Source organism: Sphaerodactylus townsendi, linkage group LG06 (genome assembly GCF_021028975.2).
Source record: "Sphaerodactylus townsendi isolate TG3544 linkage group LG06, MPM_Stown_v2.3, whole genome shotgun sequence".
In the NCBI taxonomy this organism is placed as follows: domain Eukaryota; kingdom Metazoa; phylum Chordata; class Lepidosauria; order Squamata; family Sphaerodactylidae; genus Sphaerodactylus; species Sphaerodactylus townsendi.
In genome coordinates this window covers 87,858,572-87,886,162 of record NC_059430.1, presented here as the reverse complement: position 1 = coordinate 87,886,162, position 27,591 = coordinate 87,858,572, and the positions used below count along the sequence as shown (strand labels likewise).

At 40.8% G+C, this 27,591-nt stretch overlaps 1 protein-coding gene across 2 annotated transcripts in view; it reads right to left on the bottom strand.

The window, feature by feature from the left end:
* Positions 1-27,591, bottom strand: part of PTPN12 (protein tyrosine phosphatase non-receptor type 12) — a 65,078-nt gene that overhangs the window by 10,036 nt on the left and 27,451 nt on the right. For both annotated transcript variants that reach the window (XM_048500006.1, XM_048500008.1), the window contains exons 2-12: positions 25,977-26,085; positions 22,336-22,412; positions 20,558-20,653; positions 19,389-19,427; positions 18,845-18,916; positions 17,082-17,141; positions 14,447-14,589; positions 12,892-12,958; positions 12,490-12,567; positions 12,278-12,376; positions 2,730-2,818 (exon numbers count right to left, since the gene is read on the bottom strand). In XM_048500006.1, coding sequence (XP_048355963.1) covers positions 2,730-2,818; positions 12,278-12,376; positions 12,490-12,567; positions 12,892-12,958; positions 14,447-14,589; positions 17,082-17,141; positions 18,845-18,916; positions 19,389-19,427; positions 20,558-20,653; positions 22,336-22,412; positions 25,977-26,085 — 929 coding nt within the window. The remainder of the gene's footprint in view (positions 1-2,729; positions 2,819-12,277; positions 12,377-12,489; positions 12,568-12,891; positions 12,959-14,446; positions 14,590-17,081; positions 17,142-18,844; positions 18,917-19,388; positions 19,428-20,557; positions 20,654-22,335; positions 22,413-25,976; positions 26,086-27,591) is intronic.

Genomic DNA, 27,591 nt, shown 5'->3' with positions numbered 1-27,591 from the left:
TCATAAGGCTCGAAGTAATACACAATTAGAATTAGGGTAAATATACCCGCTACAATCCATGGCAAAGTTGCTAAAAACAAAATTCTCCATATATTTTCTATAATATATAGAGCAAGGAGTGTTTCCAGGTGGGTTGAAGGAGGCGGTGGTCTGCCCACTCTTGAAAAGACCATCCTTAGATCCTGGTGATCTGGCCAATTACCGCCCCGTGTCGAATCTTTCAATCATGGGGAAGGTAATTGAGAGAGTGGTGTTGGAGCACCTTCAGGGCTTCCTGGAGGACACATCGGCGCTTGATCCCTTCCAGTCCGGCTTCCGGGCTAGGCATGGGATGGAGACGGTCCTTGTCACCGTCACAGATACGCTCCGCATACAGCTTGACCAAGGCGGATCGGCGCTGTTGGTATTGTTAGATCTAACTGCAGCGTTTGATGTGGTCAACTATGACCTTTCTTTCATCTTCGTCAGGCCCGGCGGCTGGCCCCTTACCTCTCCCAGGCTGACCTGGCCATGGTGATCCATGCAACGGTCACCTCCGGGTTAGACTATTGTAACTCGCTCTACGCGGGCCTTCCTTTGCGTCTGACCCAGAAATTGAAGCTGGTCCAACATGCAGCGGCTCATTTGCTAACGGGGAGATCCTTTAAAGATCATATTACCCCCCTATTGTGCCGCTTGCATTGGCTCCCAGTGGAGTTCTGGATCACCTTCAAAGTGCTGGTATTGACCTTTAAGGCCCTTCACTGCCTGGGGCCCTCATATCTTCGAGACCGTCTCACCTCATATGTCCCTAGTAGGCCTCTCCAGGTAGAGGCCCAATTTATAGTGAGTCCCCTTACACTCAATGATGCGGTTGTACCTCAACCGAGACCTTTCTGACCCTGGCCCCTGCCTGGTGGAACACTCTTCCATCAGCTGTTAGGGCCCTGCAGGACCTTGGTGAGTTCCGCAGGGCCTGTAAAACGGAGTTGTTCCACCGAGTTTTGGGGGAGGCCGGCCACGGATTGCCTGCTCCCCTTTGATGCCCTATACTGTTATTATGCCATCTCCAGCATTGTAGTTCCATCTTCAGCAGTAGGGTCCTTCCCCCTCCCTCAGCCTTGGGACCGGACGCCATTCATATTCATTCATATTAATGTAATTTTCAGCTAAGATTTCATGATGCTGCCTTGTTATTTTAAAGATTTAATATTATAGTATATTAATATTATATCCATAATTTATTGTTTTATTGGCCTATGTGGCCCTTGTACACTGCTCAGAGAGCCCTTTGGGGATGAGCAGGTTATCAAATGTAACTAATTAATTAATTAATTAATTAATTCTTATTAATATAAGCAACAAAAAGAAAGCATGAGATCCATTTAATAATAACAAAAATACCTTTAGATAAGTAACTGTAATTTTTTGTGCCACGTTTATTTGGTTTATTTATCTTTTCACTTATGATACAGAGTTTAAATACACAGTTTTTATACTGTTAAGCCGTGGTGCAGTTTATACATTTTTAATTAAACATTTGAATAAGACATCTTTCCATGATATGGCAACAAAGTACAGTTGTTAAGATATTAAAACAGTATCAAGGAACCAGTAACCTATCAGGTTCCAATGTCAGTTTAGTTGTCCAAGTCACTAGAAGAACAGAGCCTGGAAAAACTGGTGTTCTAACCAAAAAATCAAACCCAGATTGTCAAAGGCTTTCATGGCCTGATTCAACTGGTTTTGATATGTTTTCTGGGCTATGTGACCATGGTCTGATATATCTTGTTCCTAATGTTTCGCCTGCATCTGTGGCTGGCATCTTCAGAGGTGTATCACAAAGTCTGTTACACACTTGTAACAGCCTTTTCTCAGTGATACACCTCTGAAGATGCCAGCCATAGATGCAGGCGAAATGTTCTGAAGTCTACATTGGACAACAGAGGGGAACCATGGTGAAGGAATAAAATTGCAGAATTTTAATTGAACTGATTTCATATTAGCTAAAAGTGATTTTACTATTAATGACTGTATTATGGATTACAGTATGTTGGAAGCCACCCTGAGCCCCAGCTCTGATGGGGGAGGGCAAGGTACAAATTGAATAAAATAAAAATAAAGCATAATGATATATAAAGCATGCATTCTTATACATCTGACAGCAATCAAACTAAAGTCTAATTAATAATTACTCTTTATAAAAGTAATATTAAGGTTCAACATCCCTTGAAACGTTGCCAGGATGAAAATAAAATACCATACCAATTTTACTATCTCATATCAACTTCAAAGCTAATATTTTTACATTGTCGAACACCCGTAAAAATGTAGTGGATCCCTATTGAACTGTTTCTTCTAAGTGACAAAGCAGGTTCTAGCCTCGGGTATGTGGAGTTTATCCAGCTGGTCCCAAGCCACAAGACCTCTCCAGCTTTATTCCACATGCCAAAATAAGACTCCTTGACTACAAGTGCCAGGAAAAGTTCCTTTGTTCTGATAGTTACTCACAATTAACACCCAGGTAGACTAGCTGGCAGAACATGACTTGCAAACATTTGCCCTCCTGTGAAGTTGATTACAGTTTAGCCTGTGGTGGTCAAACAGGTGTAACGTACATTTACCTCCCAAAGTTGTGATTCTCCAGATACCTGAGGATAAAGTGTCATTTCACCATATCTTGCTCCAACTAAATTTTGCGCCAACTAAATTCCTTCACAACTGAAAAAATTAAGCAGAAACTTTAATACCTGCTGCGTGTCCGAGGTGGCTTTGGTGGAGGAGAATCCTGTTTCTCGATGTCTCCAGAAATAACTGTATTCTCTGTGCTAGCTTCATTCTGCCAAGAAAATCAATCCAAAAACTTTTATTCAAAGATAGAGAATCACAGCTACTGAAAAACAATACCAAAACTAAAGTAAACAATAGGATATCAATTTAAAAAAAACTCCAACAACAGCTTTTTCATGTTACAGAAATACCAAGTTTTAATTTTGGTCTATAACTGTGTGAAGAAATCTTTAATATGCCTGAGATCCAATTACACCACCCAGAGCCCTCTGGGGATGGGGGGGTATAAAAGTTTAAGCAATAATAAATAAATAAAAATAATACAGATTCCCCCCACCCTGCCCCGGCTTGATGATATGTAAAAATCTTTTGTGATATTAAAGACTAGCGGGGCCCGGCCACGCGTTGCTGTGGCTTATTGTGGTGAAATGGGAAAGGAACAGTAGCAGCAAATCAATTGCAGAGGCCAGCAGTACGTGCTCATGCAAACACACAGCCTGATACTGTGCGATGTCAGTGATGTGTGTGCCCGCATTCCTGAGGGGGGGAGGAATGGAAGGGCACCCCTCCCACACATCTAGGCTGGTTGGTCATGATCCTTTACCTGGGAGTAAGTTTGGTTGGTGGCAATGGGTGTCGGTTCTGAGGAAACCCTCTGAGGGGCGCGACACAGCCATTCAAAGTATGTCATGGTTGCTGTACTGAGCTTACTCCTGAGTAATGTTTGCCTGGTTTTCTTAACTGTAACCGCAGTGTTCAGGGAATCTAGGGTGCCTAGCCCCTCCCTCCCATCCTTGCATGTCGCCCTTCACTCTCTTCCTCCCTTCCCTCTCCCTCTGCTAGGGTGGGTGGGTCATATGAAGATGCTGGGCCCCCTGCCTTCCCTCCCTTGCATGCCACCTCTCACTCTCTCCCCTCTCTCACTTCTCTTCCCTTGCATGCCTCCCCCTCCATCCCTTCCCTCTCCCTCCCTCTCTTCCCTTGGATGCCACCCCTCCCCCCCATCCCTTCCCTCTCCCTCGTGTGTATGTGTGTATGTGTTTCACTTCCACTCGAGTTACTGCCTATGTGCTGTTTCCACTGCTCATATCTGGCCATCTGAGTGAACATTCTAAGCAGCACGAACATTCTAAGGGTGACAGTTACACACAGGCAGCTGCATGTCCTTCACCAGGGAGCGCCAGGAAAAAGCCATTTTACCTGGGCCAGGTGTGAAATTTCAGGTATGTGAACATCTAAAAACACTCTAGCCTGGCTGACTATAGTGGCTGGGAATTTTCAGAGGAATTGGCCCAGCAGTTACTGAGTTATACTATCATCAGCAAAAACACTGTTAGATTTTTATATATATAGATAACAGCCTTTTTAAGGACGTTCAGTGAAGCATTGCCATGTTCCATAACAAGTAACTAGGCCTAGACAGCAAAATTGTTTTGCTACTAAAGTAATGCACAACCTATCATGAAAATCAAGACTAGAAAGTAGGACATTAATTTTCAGAAAGAATATAGAAAGAATAAATCATAATATACACTAGTTAACCTGATTTCATTTCTGGGTAAACTAAAAGAAACCTTTAAGACAGAAATTCTAAGTATGTAGAGGGATAAGCCCTACTGAGGAAGTCTGCGTGGATTCCAGAAAACGAAGTCCAATGCCTCAGACTCTTTAGAGTTCTTTGTGAGAGTTCACAAGCATGTGGATATGGATCAAACAGCAGACAAGATATGTTTGCCAGAGGCGTAGCTACCATGGGGACATCCGGGGACAAGTGCCCCAGGCACCCCTTGTCTTGGGCGCAAAAATTGCAGGTTCGTTTGTGGCTTTTTCTATTTTTTAGGGTTCTTTCCATTTTTGGCCTGCAGGGGGTGCAGTTTTTAGGCTAGCGGCACCAAAACTTCGGGCTATCATCAGGTGGCTCTCCTGATGATACAAGCCAAGTTTGGTGAAGTTTGGTCCAGGGGGTCCAAAGTTATGGACTCCCAAAAGGGGTGACCCCGTCCTCCATTGTTTCCAATGGGAGCTAATAGTAGATGGGGCTACCATTTTGAAGGTTCATAAGTTTGGACCCCCTGAATCAAACTTCACTAAACCTAGGTGGTATCATAAGGATAGTCTCCTGCTGATACCACCCAGGTTTGGTGAAGGTTGGTTCAGGGGGTCCATAATACCCCAAAAGGGGTGCCCCATTCCCCATTGTTTCCAATGGGAGCTAATGGTAGATGGGGCTACCCTTTTGAGGGTCTATAACTTTGGGGGCCCTGAACCAAACTTCACTAAACGTGGGTGGTTTCATCAGGAGAGTCTCCTGAAGATAGCCTAAAATTTTGGTACTGTTAATTTAAACATTGCTCCCCTGACAGGCACCCTCAAATTTTTCCCATGTTCTCTCTTTAAATCCACCCCCTTTGGAGTGGATTTAAAGGGAGAATCTGGGCCCCCTAGATTAAAAAAACATTGAAAGTATTGTTGAAGGCTTTCACAATCAGATTCAACTGGTTGTTGTGGGTTTTACAGGCTGTGTGGCCGTGGTCTGGTACATCTTGTTCCTAACGTTTCGCCTGCATCTGTGGCTCGCATCTTTAGAGATGTATCACAGAGAGAAGACTGTTATAAGAGAAGTCTGGACACAGTGTATAACATACACTCTGTGATACACCTCTGAAGATACCAGCCACAGATGCAGGTGAAACATTAGGTACAATATCTACCAGACCACGGCCACGCAGCCCAGAAAACCCACAATAACCAACATTGAAAATGATGCTGTTTGGGGGGTGGGGGTGGAGAATCTACCCTGAAACAGCATCACTTTCAATGTTGTTTAAATTAGGGAACCCAGAATATCCTTTTAAGGTGGATTTAAAAGGAGAATCTGGGCTCTCTAGTTTAAACAACATTAAAAGTGATGCTGTTTCAGGGTGGATTCCCCCCTTTAAAAAATAGCATCACTTTCAATGTTGTTTAAGCTAGGGAGCCCTAGCTGTTGGGGCATGTTCTATAATGTGATGGTGACTTTGAGATGACCTGGTGCAAAAAATGCTGTTTGGTTGTGGTGGGGGAGGAATGCTGCCCATATTTGGGGGGGGGGGGTGCGCGCGCAAAACTCAGATTTTGCCCCGGGCTCCATTTTCCCTAGCTACGCCCCTGATGTTTGCACTCTCCACTCTTCTAAAAAATGTTCCCATTTTTTGCTCAGCCAAAACTCTCCAGGTAAGGGAAAGAAGTCCTTGCCTGTATTGTAACTAAAAACAGGAAGCAGAAGATAGATATAAGTGAGGAGGTCTCACAACTGAAGCAGAACTGTTTTGGATTGGTACTAATTATTCAATATTTTTAAAATATTAAATATTACTCTAGGTGGTAAAAATCAAAAGTGGACTGTAAGTACTTAAGAACTCAGCAAGAGCCCTGTTGAATCAAACCAGTAGTCCATCTGGTATATTATATTATCTCACACAATAATTTCTTTAAACTGAATGTGTGAGTGCTAGCAGGGCAACTTCATTGTGAGTGTAAAGGAGTGCACATTTGGGCAAAATTCCAAGCTTTACTGATTTAGTCTGTGCAGTGATTTCCAACAAAAAGATTTTGAGGAATTTCACTGTGTGCATAATACAATGAAACTGTTGCCTTATTGTGTGACTGCAGTGAAGGCAGCAATTCTATACCAAAGATTAATAGGACAGAGACTGCATGTAAAACAGAACTCTAATGCCTTTATATAGATCAGGGGTCCCCGAACTTTTTAAACAGGGGGCCAGTATACTGTCCCTCAGACTGTTGGAGGGCCGGACTAAAAAAAACTGTGAACAAATTCCTATGCACACATGAGTGTAAAATGTTTGATTTCACCTTTCAGCCTTTCTGTCATGGTCTATTTTTAGAACAGTGACCAAAGTATGTCAAGTATAGGGTGGGCTCCAAATATTGTTGGGGAGGCTGTGGAATACCTTCCCCTGTAAAAAAAAAAAAGCAGAACTTTCCCAATGAAACATTCCATCTAACCCAGGATCAGGTATCTTCCTGGGTTCTTTCCTCCCTAGCAGCCAGAAAGCCCGATTCGGCCAGCCTGGCTGATGCCAATGGGAGTGAGGCGGAACAGAAAGCCCTCCGAGAGCAACACATGGAGTAGCTGAGAGGAGGGCGGAGCAGGCATTGCCACATGTAAGGTTTCCAACTCTGGGTCAGAAAATTCATGGAGATTTGGGGGTGCCATCATGTAACTGCAATCAACAGCCGTTGGGGCCAGTTCCTCCTCTCCCTCGAGCCCCCACTGCACATGAATGGAGCCATCGCCGCCATGCCTGGCGGGCCGGATAAATGCCTTCAGGGGGCCACATTTGGCCCCCGGGCCGTAGTTTGGGGACCCCTGATATAGATCTACGTCAGGCTTCATTTGAAATACAATGAACAGTTCCAACTGACTCACCTCTAAAGGTTATTAGAGCCAGAATATGTACAGAAAAGGGCAGCCAAAATTATGAAGAAAATAGAATACCCTTTCTATGAGAAAAGGCTAAGGATTTAGGGATTTTTACTTTAGAAAATTTAAAAACATAAGGTGGAACACTTGGTAGAAGTTTATAAATGTATGCAGAGAATATAGAAAGGAAGTATTGAGAAACTTTTCCCCATATCTCAAAGTATTAGAACACAGGGACCTCCAGTAAAATTGAAGGGCAACAGAGTCATAACATCTGCAGGTAGGAATTAAAAATCAGGACTGAACTGGACTATTCTGAGAAGTGGGTACTAGAACTGTGCCAAAACGTGGGCATTTTTCCTATTTGGGTTCATTGGACCAAAAAATTTTGGTATTCCCAATATTCCCGAATTCCAAAACCAATATGCTTTTAACATTCAGGTTGTTTTTTTTCAGGAATCCATTTTTTTCAGGTCCATGATTCCCTATGGACATAAGAACATAAGAACAAGCCAGCTGGATCAGACCAGAGTCCATCTAGTCCAGCTCTCTGCTACTCGCAGTGGCCCACAAGGTGCCTTTGGGAGCTCACATGCAGGAGGTGAAAGCAATAGCCTTCTGCTGCTGCTCCCAAGCACCTGGTCTGCTAAGGCATTTGCAATCTGAGATCAAGGAGGATCAAGATTGGTAGCCATACATCGACTTCTCCTCCATAAATCTGTCCAAGCCCTTTTTAAAGCTATCCAAGTTAGTGGCCATCACCACCTCTTGTGGCAGCAGATTCCAAACACCAATCACACGTTGCGTAAAGAAGTGTTTCCTTTTATTAGTCCTAATTCTTCCCCCCAGCATTTTCAATGAATGCCCCCTGGTTCTAGTATTGTGAGAAAGAGAGAAAAATTTCTCTCTGTCAACATTTTCTACCCCATGCATAATTTTATAGACTTCAATCATATCCCCCCTCAGACGTCTCCTCTCCAAACTAAAGAGTCCCAAACGCTGCAGCCTCTCCTCATAGGGAAGGTGCTCCAGTCCCTCAATCATCCTTGTTGCCCTTCTCTGCACTTTTTCCATCTCCTCAATATCCTTTTTGAGATGCGGCGACCAGAACTGGACAAACTTTCTGGGTGGCTGGGGGAATGTTTGTGAGGGTACAGTCACCCAAACTGCACTTTAAAATTGCTCTTTAAATAACTCCAAATTTCCAGTGGATTGGACCAAAAGATCCAATTCTATGGGCACCTGAACAGGGTACCCCCAACCATCCTCCATTATTTCCAATTGGGGGGGGGGGTTCTTCCATGCTACTTCCAGGGAAAAGCCATGCCTGCAAGTAGTATCACTCCCATGCCTCCCATGAAAAAGCCAACACAACAAATACAATAAAAATGTTGCAGAACCCAGTAATCCCAGCAGAACCGCAAGCCAATGTGCCAAGCCAAACAGAACCAAAATCATACCAGAGAACCTCTGGAGTAGAAATTGAAGGAGGGGCAGATTTTGAAAGTCCAACAGAACCAATGACAATATACAGAATTCCCATGAGAACCCATGGTTAGGCTTGTAAGTGCAAGCTCAGGAGGACTGACGTGCGTCCAGACAGAGAAGAATAAATTGAAGCACTGAGTGAGCAACAATGTAACATTGCAACAGTCACTAAATTTAACACCTCCTGAAACAGAGAGAAACTAGAAACTGACATAAGCAACCCTTTAAACTTCCCCAAGAAGCAACAACAAAGGCAAGTTGGGGGAGGGGGGAAACAAAACAGTCACAGGGAGCCTGCAATCTTCTCAAAATGGCTGAATATTTTGGGAGTTTTTTTCAGGACCATTTTATTCAGTCTTCTGAAAAATTCTAGAAATATTTGGGAGTTCCAAACACCTGGGTGAAAAGATAATGTACTTTCTGGGTATATTTTTGGCTTAATTTCAGCCAAATGCACACCCCTAGTTGGCAATCTGCAAGGGTCTTGGGGTAGTAACTTTTCACTGTAGCTCAGCATTTCATGTGACATTTTTATTAATGCTTATGACAGAATATAATATAATTTCATTTATTAGTCTGACATACACGTTCTTGGTAAGAGTCTATTAATCTCTACAATGCTCTCTGATGCTCACGTCTACAAGAAATACAATTATCCATTCTGCACCAAGCTTTGAAACTACACAAGGACTGCTGAACTTATCAAATAACAATAATTTCAAGAAGTGCGCTTCAAGGCTGTTTTGCAGTCTGAAAGCTAAATGTGACTCCAAAAAGTACCATTTAAGTAGGGGGTACACAAATTCTGTTTGACTCACTAGCAGCTGTTGTGATTACTACTGGTCTCTCTTTCCCCACATTCTCAGTGAGCTGCAGAAAATGCAAATAGGTCCAAGACGTCTCTCTCTACAGAAGACCAACATAACACAAGAGGGTCATGCTGTCACTACCTCAATATAGCCCCACCCCAGAAAAGAAAGTAGACTAAGTTCTTCCTTCCTCTTCCCCACTCCCATCTAGAGGCATATGCAGAAGATTTGGGGGAGTTGGTAGGTCTTGCTTTAGAGATGGTAATGCTGTACAAGTCTCTCTTATGGCCGTCTTCTTTCCCAATACCTCCAAAGCAATAGGAAAGGGGAGGAAAACTGCAAGATCATTTCTTGCATGTTCCAAAGGGTCACTTATGAAACAAGACCCCATCCCCTTATCTAGATACACTGCATATGTCAGAAGGCATGGTTCTGTTTCATTCCAGCAAGAAAGGCTGAAACAATATAACCTTCTTGCCCTGTTTCTACACAGTCAGCATCTTCCTCTGAATTTTACACAATTCATAAATACTATGGGGAAGGATACTTATCAGAGAACTAGAAGTACTAGCCATTGCTAAACTGGTGAGAGAATTTAGATTCAGAATTAAACTGCACCCATTAGCACTGGCATAGAACCAACATGGCCATGATTAAAGAACAAGAAGATTCCTTAGCCAAAAGGAAACCATGTCAATCTCTCCAGCTGCAGACTTCAAGAAGTCTCCTGGAGTTCTTTAATGTACCAACCATATTTCAAATACTTTCAGAGTGAAGGATAATACTTTGTCTGCTTATGGTTAGTTCGCCTGGATTTGCCAGCCACTTTAATGAGGTGCTGGGACAACATCCTTCTAACTTGTTATTGTCTGTCAGTGAATGCAGCTAAGAAATTTGAAGAAGCAGTGGTAGAACAAAACAGATATAGAAGGGCTTTCACATTGATGCATTGGGCAGCTTTGCCTTCTGCCATTTTGGAAGGGAAGTTCAAAAAGATCCTGCCCCCGAAACATTGTACATGTAAGGCTGCAAAAACTACAGGACAAAGCTTGCTTAGATATAGCTTTTATGGTGAAACTCAATCTAATATTTTAGCCTCCTTGCTAGAGAAGGGTATTAGTTATTCTGATTCAGTACAAACCAATATTCTCATAAATTAATATTCACAAATTACAAAACTGGTGGCCAAGTTCTGTGCAATAGTGTTTAAATTCTGTAACACTAAATAGATTTGACCTGACTGGATATTTAAGTATAATAAATGAAAAGCACACTATGTTACTTAAAAACGAATCCTCCTGTATATCAGTAACATATTGATGGTGTTCAAATTCAACACATAAAATAGTTAATACGTCTTTCTTTAATTCATTTTTTTGTTTGTAAAATGGATTAATATTCCTAAATGTGGAACGGGAATGTCGTTATGAGCCGAATTGAATCAGTTATCCTTGGAGGCAAGAACTTGTTAATTGGCTTTTCATTTCTATTTTAAAGTGATTTCTAGTTATTCGGGACACTTAGTGTTGATAAAAACAGACTCATTCAAATCCTCCTGGTTTAAGGTTTTTGATTCAAAATTTCCACTTATTGGCTTAAGCCCTGACATTATTCAGGGACTTGGTCCTACAGCAGCAACATATTCAGGATTGAGATGGATTGAGAATATATTTTTGTACCTATAGAGTTTGTTCCTTCTTATTTTTTGGAATCGCTCTGCCTAGATCACTGACTTCTTATGCCTTCCATTTATCTCAAATTAGAGCTTTTTAATGACTCAGTTAAATGAGCAGCCCACCGTGTGGTAATGAAGATCCCTTTTTCAGAGCATTTGTGTGACAATTAGGGAAGGTTGGTACATTGGTGCATATTTTATTGGAATATCCCCTGCATGAGATTCTTAGGAATTAATTTTTAATGTAGTACTTTTTACCTCACTATTGGATAATCCTAATCTTACCCTCACTGTCACTAAATTTTTCTTTTTTATTGTTTTGGCATAAAAACTGAAAGATAATATTATCTCAGAGGGTATATGACTACTCAAGATATTTGAGCAAAAGAACTGTAATCAAATGAAAGAAAAGTTATCTCAATATTGCTAATCATATCAACATCAAAGTATCATTTCTGTTTCACAGCAGACTAATTGGCCCAAATCAGGATCTGAAAGCCCATTCCCAGCATGCAATGCACCAGGACTTTCTACTACCCCTTCCCCACAGTAGCTCTTCAAGGGGCTGAAAAGAGATGCTCCTGAAGGCACTCTACCCACTAAAGCAGGGATGTCAAACTCGCAGCCCTCCAGATGTTCATGAACTACAATTCCCATCAGTCCCTCCCAACATGAGCATTGGCTATACTGGCAAGGTCTGATGGGAACTGTAGTTCATGACCATCTGGAGGGCCACGAGTTTGACACCTGTGCACTGAAGGGACATTCAATGATGAACAAGGAGACATGAAAAAGACATGATACATTCTATCCACCCTGTAGCATCTTCTGCTGGTACGTCTGGGAGAGATGAAGGGCTTGGATTCTGGCTATGATAACTGAAATTAAGTAATACTCAGTAAGCAAGTCTCTAAACTCTTTGCTTTAAACATTTTTCCAAATGGGTAGAAGTAATTGATCCCGCTGAGTAATAGAGCCCAAGAGGGTACATGCTGGCTTGTGCTTCCTTTTCACAGCAAAAAAAATGTGGAGACAAACACAACAAAGGAAATGTAATACTAGAGAAATTCTACAATTCTGATCTGTTTTAAAGAAAATAAAGTGACATACCAGCCCATCTGCAATTTCCCAGTTGGCACAGTTCTCATATTTTTGCAGTTGCTTTTCAAACAACTGTGCTATGGCTCGATGAACAAGTTCATACTGCTCCTGTATGTACATGACAAGACTAAGATTAACATAAAAGATACACATGCTGTTTTGGAGACAGCTTTACCATAAACAGCTGAGCAAAGCTGTATACTGAAATTCTGCAGTAATACCTTAGTCTGTACCGCAGAATGTCTCTGCGTCCTCATTTCTTGAATTAAGCTAAACACATTGAAATCCTCTGGTATTTTCTGTAAAGAAGAAGGGAAAAAGGACTGTTCCAGAAGGAATCTGCTTCAAATGCCATCTAAAAAGCCACAAGAACATTTTAATTTTTAATATTAGTAAGTGCTGAACGTTTAGTATTACAACTGTATGCCAACCATCCAAAGAGTCACTGTACAGTCATAAATGAATATAAATAAGGCAATGCCTAGCTTAAAGCTCATTTCCAAATTATTCTCAGTTTTGCACATGTTGTACAACTCCATTACTTCCCTATAAAGCTCTCCTTTAATCATAGGCATAAGATGACCTAGTTTTGCAGCATTTAGATTGCTATAAATCCGCCTTACCCCAGCTTTCAACAAATTCCATGTGTAATCTATGGCACAGATGGCTCCCGTTCTTCCACACCCTGCACTATAGGGAAAAACATAAATACAATTCAGCCAAGTTTTAAATCTGCTTTTCAGTATTTTTCATATTAATGAGCACTTGAAAGTAGAAAGTGCTCCTTAGGAGGTACTACAGTACTCACAATCTTTAACTACTTAATAAAAGGATGTGGGTAAACAAACCCATGTTTTCACAGCAAAACAGAATACATTTCCAGTCAACAAAATTGTTTCCTAACAAAGTCAAGCTTTTGTCTATTGTGCATACAGAAAACAATGGTACATTAACTCCCAATGAGTCCATCTAATTGGCAACTTGTAACCACATGCTTTTTATTTCACCAACAGTCAAGCATAAAGGGTAGCTGAAGATGAAAACCATTTGTAAATATACAGCATCCCAAAAGATTTCAAGACATTACTCACATAAGCTTGGTTAATTACATTTACACTATAACCAAATGAAACAGTGTTTTCCCATTTTCACTATCAACCTGTCCCACCTACCTGACCCCTTCCACAATGAGATGCTGGTTGAAGCATGACAAGATGCAACTTACAGTACAAGTTTAAAAAACAACAGGTCAAGAGAGCCATTACAATCAAAAGGGATATTCCTGACCTGTTAAGACAGAGATTGCAGATAGTGACTTTGTTTTGATTTGTATCTCATAATAGTTTCATGAAAGTATTGCAAGGACTCAGAAGCAATAGTAGGCATATGCTGTTCTACACTCTTCAGAACAGGAGTATTTTTCTTTGCTTTATCATAGTGTTAATAGTTGTTGCATTTTGCTTGTCCCTCATTACCAGCCTCTGTGGTCACACACACATACTTTGTTCTCTTCTGCCCACCCACAACTGGACATCTGTGTGATTGCATGCAACTTAGGAGCTTTCACTGCAATGTGCAAAAGGACAAAAGGAGAAAGAAGTACCAGAGGTGGAACCCATTACGTCATTAGCAAGTCAACAAAGAATATGCAAAAATTATCAGTGTCATTGTAAGAATAAAGTGGTTCTAGTACTACAGGCAGAGCAGATCCACGGGCTGGGAAGATGGATAGCTAAGATTAATCACAAGAAGATTTGTTCACTTTACAGAGTTCTGGCTTTTGTGCTATAAATCTCAAGCGTAGCACAGATTACATTAAAAACTACTAATTCAATATTATAATAAGGTTCATAGGATTCACTGAACATATTACGTGACACTGTATGCACACTGATGCTGTGTAGAGAATAGCGATGCAGCAATTAAAGTCTAATCCTCTGATTTTTATAAACGTACATACACATGTTAAGGTCATCTGGCAAGACTTTTTTCTTTATTTTCCATTCTTTATGCATTATCTATGTTTAGGATTTCCTAAACTATATCAAGTGCATGAATGTGAAGCAGTAAAAGTGAAAATGTCAAGAAAGCCCAAAAAGCCATCAACTGTCAAATTAAAGGGGGATGTGTACAAAGACTGGCTTCCAGCATAGCTGACACGAAAATTTTACTTTGTACCTGCAGTGTATACAAATAGGAACGTCTTCATGCTCCTGGTATTCTCTCATTAAGCTGATCATGTCCAGAATAGAATCAAATGATGAAGGAACATCATGATCAGGCCAGTTCACATAATGAAACTGATATACCCTACGTGTTTCCTAAAGGAAAATAAATATGAAGTAGTATTACATATTTGCATATATTAAAATGTTACTTTTCCTAACCAGCTAGATGTGACTAAAGAAAAATTCACAAAGATAAATGAACTAACAGCTGTCACAAATGGAACTGAAACCACTTGAGAAGACATTTCAAGGGCCCACTACCCCTACTTATTTGTTTGTTCATTTGTCACAGTCAACTTATGGTGACCCATAAGGAAGAGAGGTTCAGAGGTGGTCTGCTATTGCCTGTTTCTATGCAGCAACTCTGGACTTCATTGAAAGCCTCTCATCTAAGTACTAACAGGGCAAAACCCTGTTTAGCTTCCAAGATCTGACAGATATGACATAGGTCTGTGTGTCTAATTCTTGTCACAGGATTTCAAAGTATTCCATGAGGAAGTATGCATGCCAACACTAATACCAAGAATATATTAAGAAAGTAGCACCAAATTGAAGCTCACTTATGAATACCATGATAGCTGAATTTGTCTCAAAACCTGAGCCTGAGCCTATCTGGAATTAATCTAATCCAATCCAATTAATCCAATTTTAGTCTCAACAGACTATGGATTCCCAAAATGGGCTATACTGCCCCCTAAGGGTGGTGGAAACATTATGGGGCAGTGAAGAATTTTGGAGTGTATTGTCGAAGGCTTTCACGGCCGGAATCACTTGGGTGCTGTGTGGTTTCCGGGCTGTATGGCCGTGTTCTAGCAGCATTCTCTCCTGACGTTTCGCCTGCATCTGTGGCTGGCATCTTCAGAGGATCAGATCCTCTGAAGATGCCAGCCACAGATGCAGGCGAAACGTCAGGAGAGAATGCTGCTAGAACACGGCCATACAGCCCGGAAACCACACAGCACCCAAATTTTGGAGTGATAGGGGGGTGATGCAGAGATTCCTGGGCCAGCTGGCGAGGAAAAAAGCTTGGCCCTCCATCCTTGCCATGTGGTGATCGGTGACTGGTGAGTTTTAGAGGAAATGGAGCAGCACTCTTCTCACTGTGGTTTTGAATTTGCAGGAGACCTAATACCAAGAAAGAGGTGAATTTTCTTATGTGTATTGGGAGGAGGGGGCGCTAGGGATGTGGCCTGGGAGCCAAGTGGGCGGCAGTTCAAAAGAGTTTGGGAACCACTGCTATAGGTGAATATCAGCTCCTGCATACCAATACTTACCAGTTCCCAGCCACCCCTTTCGTGTTTGTTAATCACGTTACAAAGATCAGGTATTCTATGTTTAGAGATGTGTTATGTTTTGTTATCTAATATATACTTCTTGTTGGTTTATAAATTACTGTTGAGAACCGCCCTGAGCCCTTCCTTTCTAAAAGGAGGGCTGGATATAAATGAATTATTATCATCAACACAATTCCAAGATAGAGATGAAAAAAAGAATTATAACCTAACAGCACTGTTTATGTGTATGAAATTTACCACTGGGATTTTGAAATACACAGCTTTAATTTTAAGAGCTTTCTTACTATGCTAGGCAACATAAAACAACTCAATCCTATTAAGGAAAGCAGCTTCAGTTCAGCCTGATCACAAAGCATAAATAATTTATTTTCAGGAGAAGCTAAAAACCTTAACCTTACTACTGTGTTCTTTGCAAGTTCCTGCCTCATATAGTTTGCTCCCTAGTAAAGTAGGGGTTAAAGTATTATACTGCTCTTCATGTGAGGTTGATCCTGAAGCCTGTTCAGAAATTTCCATTAGAACAGTTGGTTTTGGTGCTGATGCTATTTAATGCAATAATAAAAGAAATGAGTAAAAATTAACAGTGTTCACGGTTATTTCTTTTTCCCCATACTGCTGTCTCTTGCATTAATTCTCTTCATAAGTTGTGTTGTTCCACAGAAGTCAGTCAATCATCACAGAGTAAAAGCATAGGAAATAAATGTTTTAAAGAAATACTTCCTCCTACTGCAGCCACATGGTTATTCTGGCTTTCTGACCCAATACTATGACCATTACACAAACTCTGCAGTAAGATAGGCAATTACTGCTCACCTTTGTACTATCCCAAATTAAACTGTTTATTTTATTTTCAGGTAACTGAAATTTTCACAAATTAAAAAAAACTGCCATACACCATTTAGGATCTGGGAAACCCAAGTTCAAACCCCCACTCTGCCATGGAAGCTTGCTGGGTGACCTAGTGCCGATCACTCACTCTCTGTCTCAACCCGGTCAAGTATTTAGAAAGGAGTCCTCCAAGGAATACTAGGGTTGTTATGTCAAGGAAAGCAATGGGAACCACCGCTGAATGTCTCTGGACTTGAAAACCCAAAGTGACCATAAATCAACTGTGACTCAACAGCAACAGAAAAATGATCTGAAAGTTTTCACAAATTAAGAAACACTGCCATACACCATTCAATATGCTGCCCAAAAATTAGTGCAGAGGAGAAATCATTAATACAAATTATTAATTCGTTCCACTAACAGTACAGAGTACAGGTGTGCTTACAATACAGGTCTACTTACATTTTGAAATTCAAGTAGCAGAGTTCTAATATAGTAGTCTGTTCTTGCTTGCTCAGCTTCCTAAACAAACATGCAAATAGCTGAGTAGGTGGAATTTGACAAGATACTAGTAAAACTCAGTGTTTATACCCCACTTTTTCTCTACTGTAAGGCGTCTCAAGGCAGCTTACAAATGCCTTGCCTTGCCTTTCCTTCCCCACCACTTGCCTCAACAGGCAACTTGTTAGATAGGTGGGGCTGAATGAGTTCTGAGAAAACTGTGACTAACTCAAGGTTCACCCAGCAGGCTTCATGTGGAGTTGGGAATCAAACATGGTTCTCCAGGTTACAGTCTGCTGTTCTTAACCATACAACTATGCTGGTTTTCATGGTAGTAGTACTAAATTAATGGAACCTGCTGAATCCAACCACTGGTTAAACCCCTTTAGCCAATTTCAGTATCTGAATAGACTTTTGTGAATTAGTTCAACCTACCATTTATACAAGTAAACTAGATAGTAACACAGACTGAAGATAAATAAAGCATCAATCTTGCTGTAGATAAGAAGACTAGTCACTGCTTGGCTAGGAAATGGCCACAAAGGAAGGTATAAGTAAAATAAGAGATTAGTTCAGGCAGACACAATGGCTCACCAAGTACATAAAAATATGACACGGAAAAAATCTTCAGAAAATTTCATTATTCAAAAGATTATGTGAGGGTAAAGCAACAACTGATCACTACATAACCTGTAGCATGTCAAATCTAGGTCTCAAAACAACACTGGAAACAATGACTCGGCCCAAAAAGTGTTCTTACCTAAAATATACCACAAGTAGTTTTACAGAATAAACAGTCTGACAGTGGGGTCCAACTGTAGACTGTGTACTATTACTTGCAGAAAAAAATTTCATGAAATACTAACGTATGAAATATCAACATATTTGGCAGAAGCAGAGCTACTTCTGCTTACCAAAGCATTTGAGGAAACCCAAGTGCCTCTCAAAGCACAAAAGGTTGTTTGGAGTTGTCAACAGATCATCAAATAGTTTACACAGCAGTTTCTTTATTAGAGTAATTTATTATTAGGAACTGTGTGACTGATTAGAATATTGAAGAACTATATTTTATTTCACCCATTTCTCAGCCAAAAATTCAGCTCCCAAAGTAGCTCCAAGTAATGCTTGCCCTTAAGATTCTCTATTATCCGTTTTTTATTGTTACTCTCCAAATGGCTTAACACTCTAAAAGCAAATGATATGAAAGATTTATATAGCATGACGTTTACAATATTTTGTTAATTAACTCCTCCATTGCCAATTCTGTGCACTTGTTCACTCATGAGCTGCTGGCAAACCTTTTTTCATTTTCAACTTGTACAGTAGCTAATGGAATACTGAGTGTATTAACATACATGTAGGCTTTATATCTGGGGCACTATACTACACCATAGAACAAGGGTGTCCAACTCTGGCGCTTCAGATGTTCATGGCCTACAATTCCCATCAGCCCCCGATGAAGCGCCAGAGCTGGACACCCCTGCCATATAATTTGCTGGCTATTTCTAAACCGTAGACCTTGATAGTCTTGAATCTGTCAGTCATGCAATTATTTATTTCTTTATCTTTAAAACAATAAGCCTTGCAAATTTGCGGCACCTCCCAGATTTTAACAACACTGCTGGAAATAAAAAAAAAACGTGCAGGTGATAAATGTGCGCATTTCAACATAATTATAAGCCCTTGGTGTTTATAAAGTAATACAAACTTCATAAAATACTTACACAAGAAATATGAAATGGTCCAAAAGACACACCTTCCTCTCCATTTGGAGGCCAATAACGCTCACATTTTTTCTGTTACCAAAAATACACAACTTTAATCAACTTAACTGCTATAAATATATTATGTAGACAGCTGGATTCATATGTAAACAAGACCATCTTTTGTAAACCATTTAAAATTTCAGATACTTTGTTTTTAATCTGTTTCTAAGGTCTCAATTTGCCTTTTGAATTGTTACTTTTAAAATTTTATACCTACAACACTTTGTTGACAATACGTCAGTCAACTTGATGCCAACTTGTTTAGTATACGTTCTCAACTGTATGATACTGTTCTCATACTATTCATAGGCTTCATAAAACCTACTATACTGCATTTTACGAAATCTGATATTGGAAAATTTTTAATTTTACAATTTTTGAAAAAGCGCAGTATGGAAAAACAGTATTTGTTTTCCTCTACTGTGAGAAGCCAATACAAAAAATTGCTTCAGTAGCATATTTGCCAAAGGCTAATATATACCCTCAAACCATGTATACATACCCTTCCCATTTCAAATTCACGACAAGCCATTACAATAATCTGGAAAAAACAAATATAAATATATATAAGACTTTCAAAATGCTATGAAATTTTGCTCATGCACTCTCCAACATGAGAATGTGGTTTAAATGGTTCAGATGTCTGACCAGGAAACAGAAGAGTTTGGGCTCAAATTCCCAATCAATCATGAAGTTCATGAGGAGACTCTGGGCCACTCCATCTTTGAACCTAGGCTATCCCACAGGACTTTGTAAGGATAAAAGGGAAGATAGGGAAAACCATATATGCCACCCCAACCTCTTTGGCTAAAGGCTAAGATAGAAATGTTCAGATACAGAAACTCACAATTACTAAAGAGCATGTATTAATTTTACATGCATCAATATCTAACTTTTAAATAGGATTCATAAAACACACACATATAGCCCTTACATAATGTACCATGCACAATAGCAGCCCACATTTTGAAAAACAATTGAAGCCTATGTGCACTACATTCATGGTAATTGCAGAGCAAGCCAGAAATACTCCCTAAAATGGTTAAGTGTAAAAGTTACATGATTTGCACTGCCAGAGTCACAATATTTCAAGTTTGACAATCTGCTATCAGCAAAATCCTCTAGACAGACTAAAACTTTTCCTGGTGATAGTCTTGCCTACAGGGCAGGGCTTTCTGTTGTGTTTATAATTAGTAGTATATGTGGCTTGCCAAAGGGAGGCAAGAATGTACCATTAGCCACTGAAGTCAGACCTCTCATAACATTACACTGCAAGGGAAGGTTAACAGCTGGAGAATAATAATCCATCTATAACTGTTATGCTGTTTCTTCCTCCTGTTTCTTTCCTTGACTCTTGAGGTAGACATGATGCCCCAGAACTTAGTCCATATGATATAATTTCCATAAGTTCAAACAGCCTTCAGGATAATCAAAGAAAAAGAGTGAGCCTGTGGCTCACATATATGCATACAGGCTGATACTGCCATTTTGAGGAGAACCAAACTTTAATAGAGATAACATAAATCAAACACTGAATGATAGCAACATCTGCCAGTAAATATGTGGGTATGTTGTGGAACTGTCATATAATTGGTAAGTATGTTAAATTGCAAGGCACTTGTTACAATAAAGTTCACATTTCAGAACTGAATAGTAAGGCAAAATACTTACTGCAATACTGTACTCCCATATCATCCTCCAGAAATCTACTACTGTATTTGCTAGTGGTCCCTGGGTTGCTACATATGTTTTTGGCCCACAGACTCCCTGAAATTTTAACATACAGTTGAATGTAGTTAATAGTTATAGATATGCTATGAATATAAACACATTTTATGACATCCACAAGTCAAGTTAGAAAATGAAAATTCAAAGGATAATTCTACTTTAGGATGGACTTCCAAAATGTTAACAAGTTAAATCTTTTCAAACTGAGGGAGACTATGGAAGAATAATACTCAATTCAGACTGATAACACAAGAAAAATACTCCAGAATATATGTATATAGAAGAGCGTGAGTCCAATTTAATTTTACCCTATACTATTATTTCATGTAGAAAGGTAGAAAATAAATCTGATTAAAATAAAACTAGCAAACTCAAACAGAAATATAAAAATTACTGCTTCAGTAAATCTATTGAACAGTTGCAATCCTCCCCAATTGAATACATGATATTTGTATTGACTCCTTAGGTTTCTTATGTCTTCCTACAATACTACAGTTGACTGTTCTGATTTTTCCAAATCCAAATCTCTACCACTTTTTTCATAAATCTGAAACATGCAGAAGTCACCATACCGTCTGAGTTCTTTGTTTATTGTCAAATGGTATTTGGCAGCGTCATATCAGGAAATGATTATGTATATACCCTAGCGGGCCCGGCCACGCTTCGCTGTGGCGGGGGGGGGGGGATTAGAAGGGTGGCAGGGCTCCCTGGGTGGGTGGGATGCAGCTCAAGCTTGCATGCGAGGGCTGTCAGCGGTTGCTGTTGGGACGCGCTGAGAGGGTCTCGTACCAGGGCCGACGCCTGTGTGAGTGGCTCGCGTTCGGCTGGGTCGGGGAAGTTTCATCGTGGCTGAGGGGGGGTTGGAAAGGAAGGGAGGAGGGGGGGAGATGGCTACCATGTGTTTCCTGCGACAACGTTGTGAACGCTCCTCCTGCATCTCCCTGTGGGCGGCAGCAGGCGGTGTCACGCGGCGTGCACGCGCACGGCTCTGCAAAGACGGCCAAGGCGCGCCCCTTCCCCGGTACAGCGGCCCCTGATTGGTCTGCTGCAGGATTGGGGAAACGAGCCTTTTACTGGGCTCCAGTGTGACCTGCGAGCCAGGTGAAGATCCGATTACCTGCCCACAACGGGGAGGGACATCGTGATAAAATTTGGGAGCAATCGGTCCAGGCGTTTCGGCGTTAGGGCGTGAGTAACAAAGTCACGGTTAGCTTTTTATATATATAGATTACTATTTCTATTTTACAAAATTGATATCCCACCTTTCTGCCTTCAAGGGCCATCAAATGCTATCAAATTTAACTGAATAAAACTGCATTTTGAAACCATTAAAAACCACCCAAAATCCCCACATTATTAAGACAAACTGAGAGACTATTAATGCATTACGAATGCTGAAGTAGGTGTTTCAGAACTGTGATCCTGACTTATTGGGACACAATCAAAACTTCTTCCTTATATATATTTTTAGTGATACAATGTGTTGATATTTACATTATTATTGTATGTTACTGTCATCAGACATACAGTCTCTCAGCAAGTTCTGTGATTCAAGAATTTTGGTCTGAGTCTAGTGATTTCTTATTAAAGTACCAATGGTTTTGAAAATAACCTTTTGGTGTTCAGGTTTAACAGATCACAACATTCTGCCATCAGATTTTGTTCTCCATCAAAGAATTTTAAAAAATTCATTACGTAATAAAATTACATAAATAACATACCTTAATAAAATTTGCATTGATGTAGTCTGAATCTTGTGGGGGCGTTTTTAAAGTCAGTTTAACTCTGCTGTGGTCAACTAAAAGATAATAAATTTATGAAGAATTATTTTGCATTTTATATTTTACAGGCATTCTCCATAATATTACACAACAGAACAAATGTGATACTGATCAGAATTGCTTTAGACCACTATTTTAAAAAGGAAACAAATTTCTGATATTGGGAAAGACTTGCTGCTTCAAGCCATTCACAGTCTTATTTTTATTTTTTATTTATTTATTTATGGGATTTCTATACCGCCCAATCCCCAAAGGGCTCTAGGCGGTGTTTTCAGAAACAGTATTTCAGAAACAGTATTAGTATTTACTACAGTGATAGGACTAAAGTAAAAAATTAGAGATTATTATTGATTGCAAGCTTAAAAATAGTTGTCCAATACATTCCCTGAAAGCAAATACAACACTTATATGAAAACATTTATCTCCAGCTCAAACCAGATAACGTCTAAACTAATCTTATAGGTAATTCTAAGTCTCCACACTCGGATGGCGCTGTGCTCCACTAACAATGCAATCCTAAGGGCAGGAGAGGACCATAGGGGGTGGACTAATGCTGGCATATCTGAGCTAGAGCACTGCACCAACACAAAAGGAGGCCAGCTCAGGGGCAGAGACAAAGCTAATCCATTCCCTGTGCCCTTTCAACCCAAGAATGCCCCCCTTTTCAAGCACAAAGTTGTGACATTAAAAACAGCAGCATACCTCAATTAGGCTCCATTTTAACAGTTTTTTTAAAAAATTCCTCCCCCCACCTCGACATGGTCCCTCCTACATGGGGAAAGCAGTTTATAAATCGAATAATTAAAATTAAATTATGATGCCAACTAAGGGAGCAACTAATGGGAAGGCTCCCAGATGTTGGACAGGTCCCTAGCACAGGAACCAATGGCAGCCTCCCTTCTTTTTATAAACCTTAGCCTAGATCAGTGGTGGCGAACCTTTGGCACTCCAGATGTTATGGACTACAATTCCCATCAGCCCCTGCCAGCATGGCCAATTGACTATGCTGGCAGGAGCTGATGGGAATTGTAGTCCATAACATCTGGAGTGCCAAAGGTTCGCCACCACAGGCCTAGATGCTCCACACCTCAGCCGGTAGGATGCACTGCATGGGACACTGTCTGACAGCTACCTGCTGTAGGGACTTAGAGCAAGGAGAATAGAACTTTAGTGGTAGAAAAAATACAGAGAGAATACTTTGCACAACAGGGAAAATGCTTTGCACCTACACCCAACCAAGAGAGCAAAGTTCATACACTCTGTGGCTGAGCTCTTCCAGTTCAGGACCCTTTTAGGTACCCCATCTACTCAGGAAGGATCCAATGAAGCAGTTATGTACCAGTAGGTTAAGCCAGGGACTGTTCCTCCCAAACTTTATCCCCACCCTTCCCTTTCTGCAGGAGGAGCCACAGAACGAATGTCCCTCTTCACAAGTGGGTATGCTGTATGGGGGGCTGAGGCAGAACAGATGCTGGGCAAGGCTTTGCAAAGCTACCAACTCTGTACTGTTCTGTCTGCCCTGACAGTTGCTGGGCACCACCGCAGATAAGGAGAATGGAATGGGGGTTTTGACCTCAGGCCCACCATGTACAGCACAGGTCATGACAGAGAATTCCCAGCACTCATTCCCTTAAAAGAGAACAGCCCCCCCCACACACACACACACACATACATATAACGGAGCACACACCAGGGAAGACCCATCAGTAACTGCTGGCATTGACAGGAGCTGCAGGTAAATGACAGAGACTTGGATGTTGGGAGTCTGAAGCCACAGACAACCCCAAAGGCTGCTAACTGGGTCATCTGGAGATCAAGAAGGAAGCCCTATGTGCTCAACAAGAAGCCCTTGGCAACTTGATGCAGGGGCAGGTCCATTTCTGCTTCAGGTCATGATCCAACTGGGAAAGCTCCAGCTCCAACCACTGACCTGCTGTTTCACCCAGAGCTTTGCCCATAGAACAAGCCCACCCTTGGAACTCCTATGTAAGCAGAAGATTGATTCAGTTGCTCATATGCTGTAATGGAAAGCTATACAGTTAGTCACACCTGTTTTCTTGCAGGAGACACAGAGTTGGCGAAAGAGGCTAAAAGCTCTGTTGCCCCTGCAAACCCCCTGCCCAGGAAAGTATACTGAAAGATCACACCTGTGTTCTTTGACTCTAGCTGGGGGTGCTCTTTGGGGAGGGGAGATAGACCCTTACTGACATGACAGATGCACAATGTGCCTGTGGAGCGCATGGACTTTTCATCCAAATGATGGTAGCCCTTCTGTGGGGATAGACCTGGGGGTACCAGGCTCTCAGCCACAGAACTGAGGGACCTAAGCTTTAAGTGAAAACAGTGCCTGGAGCTTCTGCAGAGTGTGGGGTGTTATCTGTGCAGACAAACCAGTGGTATAGGGACCCAGGTCACTGAGCAGAGGTACAGGAAGGCTCAGATCAAGGGTGGGCAGATGTGTCCAGGAGATTGGGAATGGTCTCTGTGGGTGCTGAGAGGGAAAGTGGACTCCCTGTGCAGAGGGCGGTGGGGTACAGATGTGCAATTCCCTCTATATTTCTAGTTGGCTGAATGCTCAGAAAAAAATCTGGTTCTGCAAATGTCCTCAACCAGCAGAAACATATCCATGTCCTGTAAAAACATTATACATGCTATTCACAGCCTGTGAGAATTTCTTGCTCTTTCCAGGGGAACATAACCAAGATGAAAAGCAGAATACAACACTCAAGATACAGCTTTTTTGGAAATTTTCTCTCTTTGCCTCAGTGGTTTTTCTTGGCCATCCCCTCTGGTCATGTGGCTTTCCTGGCACAGACTGGCAAGTCGGTGCCAGGATTCCACAGAATTCTACTGCAGAGGTCAATGCCATGGATCACAGCGCCCTCCCCGCCTTGTCCAGCAGCTGTGACCAAGCTGGGCAGATACCAATCTGAGGGGACATGGATGAAGGCACATGTCCACATGAAGTCCTCCTTCTCTATGGTCACCCTCATAGTGTCGTGGGTACAATGCTTGTCCAAGCATGGAAATGGGAGGAACTGGCATGGGGACGGGGGGTGGGGAATCTCTTCCATACTTCCCTACTAAATATGAACTTGAAACATAAATCTATCAGACTATATATTCAGAATTCCAGTAACTATACAGATGAACATTTAGTGGTTCTTAATTGAATTAATCAAACACTTTAGAGCTGTTGGTTATTAAAAATTCACAGAACTGTTTCATCTCTTCACTCCAAGATCTTTTCCTGGAAAGGTTCAGACCACAGATCCTTTAAGAAAACTGTGCTGTGAATAATTATATATAATATGAATTACAAAAGTTTTTGCTACACTGGTTCAGAGATCAAAGCCATTAACAGATTTTAAGCTTTGAAAATAGTTTTAAAATAGAAACTGGGAGGCCGACACTTATACAAAGAAACATTCTCTTAGACAGATGAAGCATCTTTTAAAAATACTACTTACAGCAAATAATTACCATCTAATTTACTTATTCAAGATATCGTAAATGTTAACTGGCAAGATACCTTATTAAATGTTATTAAACTGTCTATTTAAAAGAAGAGTTGGGCTTACATGGCAGTATATCCTTGTATCTGTTCTTTTTCACATTTTCTTCTTTTTCTCCTGTGACTGTTGGGTAGATCTTTTCTGTTATATACTTGGTTGATAGCCTCCTTAGCCTCTGTAATTAAAATGTTCTGGTTTAAGTTATTTTTTAGCTGCTTCAAAATACTTCTGCAACAAAGAAATTGTTGTACAAGAATAAGTTCAGTTGCTCTTTTCAAGCTTCATGACCCCACACAGCTCTCTTGAAGCTAATACTTAGAAACAGTTATATCATGGAGCTACTTAGAAACAGTTATATCATGTTACCCACTGTATAGAATATTTTTCCCTTGTGCAATGCTGGATTTGTATGCTAATAGTTAAAACTACATATTGACAACCTGACATCAAGGAAAAAAATGAGTTTAATCTAAAGCAGCCTGGACCATCCTCCTTCTGAGCACTGGAAAATCCTTACAGATGTCACTGGAAATAATATAGAGAGTTGTAGTTTTGGGTGGTACAACTTTCCTTTACTTCTTAAAAAAGTTACGCCCTCACAGCTAAAAGAGAAATATTTATATACACAGCCTAAAGGAGAAATCTTTATATACTATCTTAAAACATCCAACATATTACATAACAACAGTAACAATAAAATTGCCCAGAAAAATTACTAGCATACCCACATCAGGTGGGGTGGGATAGGAAGAAGGTGGCTAAAACTACAAATACTGATTTCCAATTTATGAATGGCCAGTATAAGAGGAAGCATAGAATTTAGATAACATACTTCAGTCTACTTTTTGCCAAAGAAATGTCATATCTTATTAAGTTTTATGACCTACACTATCTATGCACATTTACTCAGACATTTGTTTTCTACAAAAAAGTCAATACTTCAAGTTCTGCTTATTCACTATTCCATAGAAGTGTTTTGAAAGATAGCGGCAGTTGCTACATAAAGAAGAAAATATCTTTAACAGGAACCATATATTTCCTGTTTCAAAGTGGTGACGTAACGTTATATGTTACGGAAATACTGCTACACTGAATACAAAAGGCATCAAAAATAAGACTTCATTTTATAGGTCATAATGTGTCGATCACGTTGGATTCAGAGGAACTTTCACAGAGATACACTTCTTCCACTTCCTTCCAACTCATCAACTGTACACACAACATGCACCAGGGAGGAGTTAGACAAAAAAAACCCCACCCCATGATGGCTTCTGGATCAGCAGGATTGACTCCTTCCTCACCACAGTGGCCATATTCCAAATCCAAATCCAAAACCTTTATTAGGCATAAAACCGGTGTATGTCATGAATTCCAAATACAATAAAAAGATCATTATTGCACAACTTGCAGTACACAGAGTAAAAATGTAGCAACAGCTTCAGAGATTTCAGCATTAGAATTATTTAGAAGCTTAGCCATTTTTATCTTATCAGAAAGAAGAAGAGTTTGGATTTATATCCCCCCTTTCTCTCCTGCAGGAGACTCAAAGGGGCTTACAATCTCCTTGCCCTTCCCCCCTCACAACAAACACCCTGTGAGGTAGGTGGGGCTGAGAGAGCTCCGAGAAGCTGTGACTAGCCCAAGGTCACCCAGCTGGCATGTGTGGGAGTGTACAGGCTAA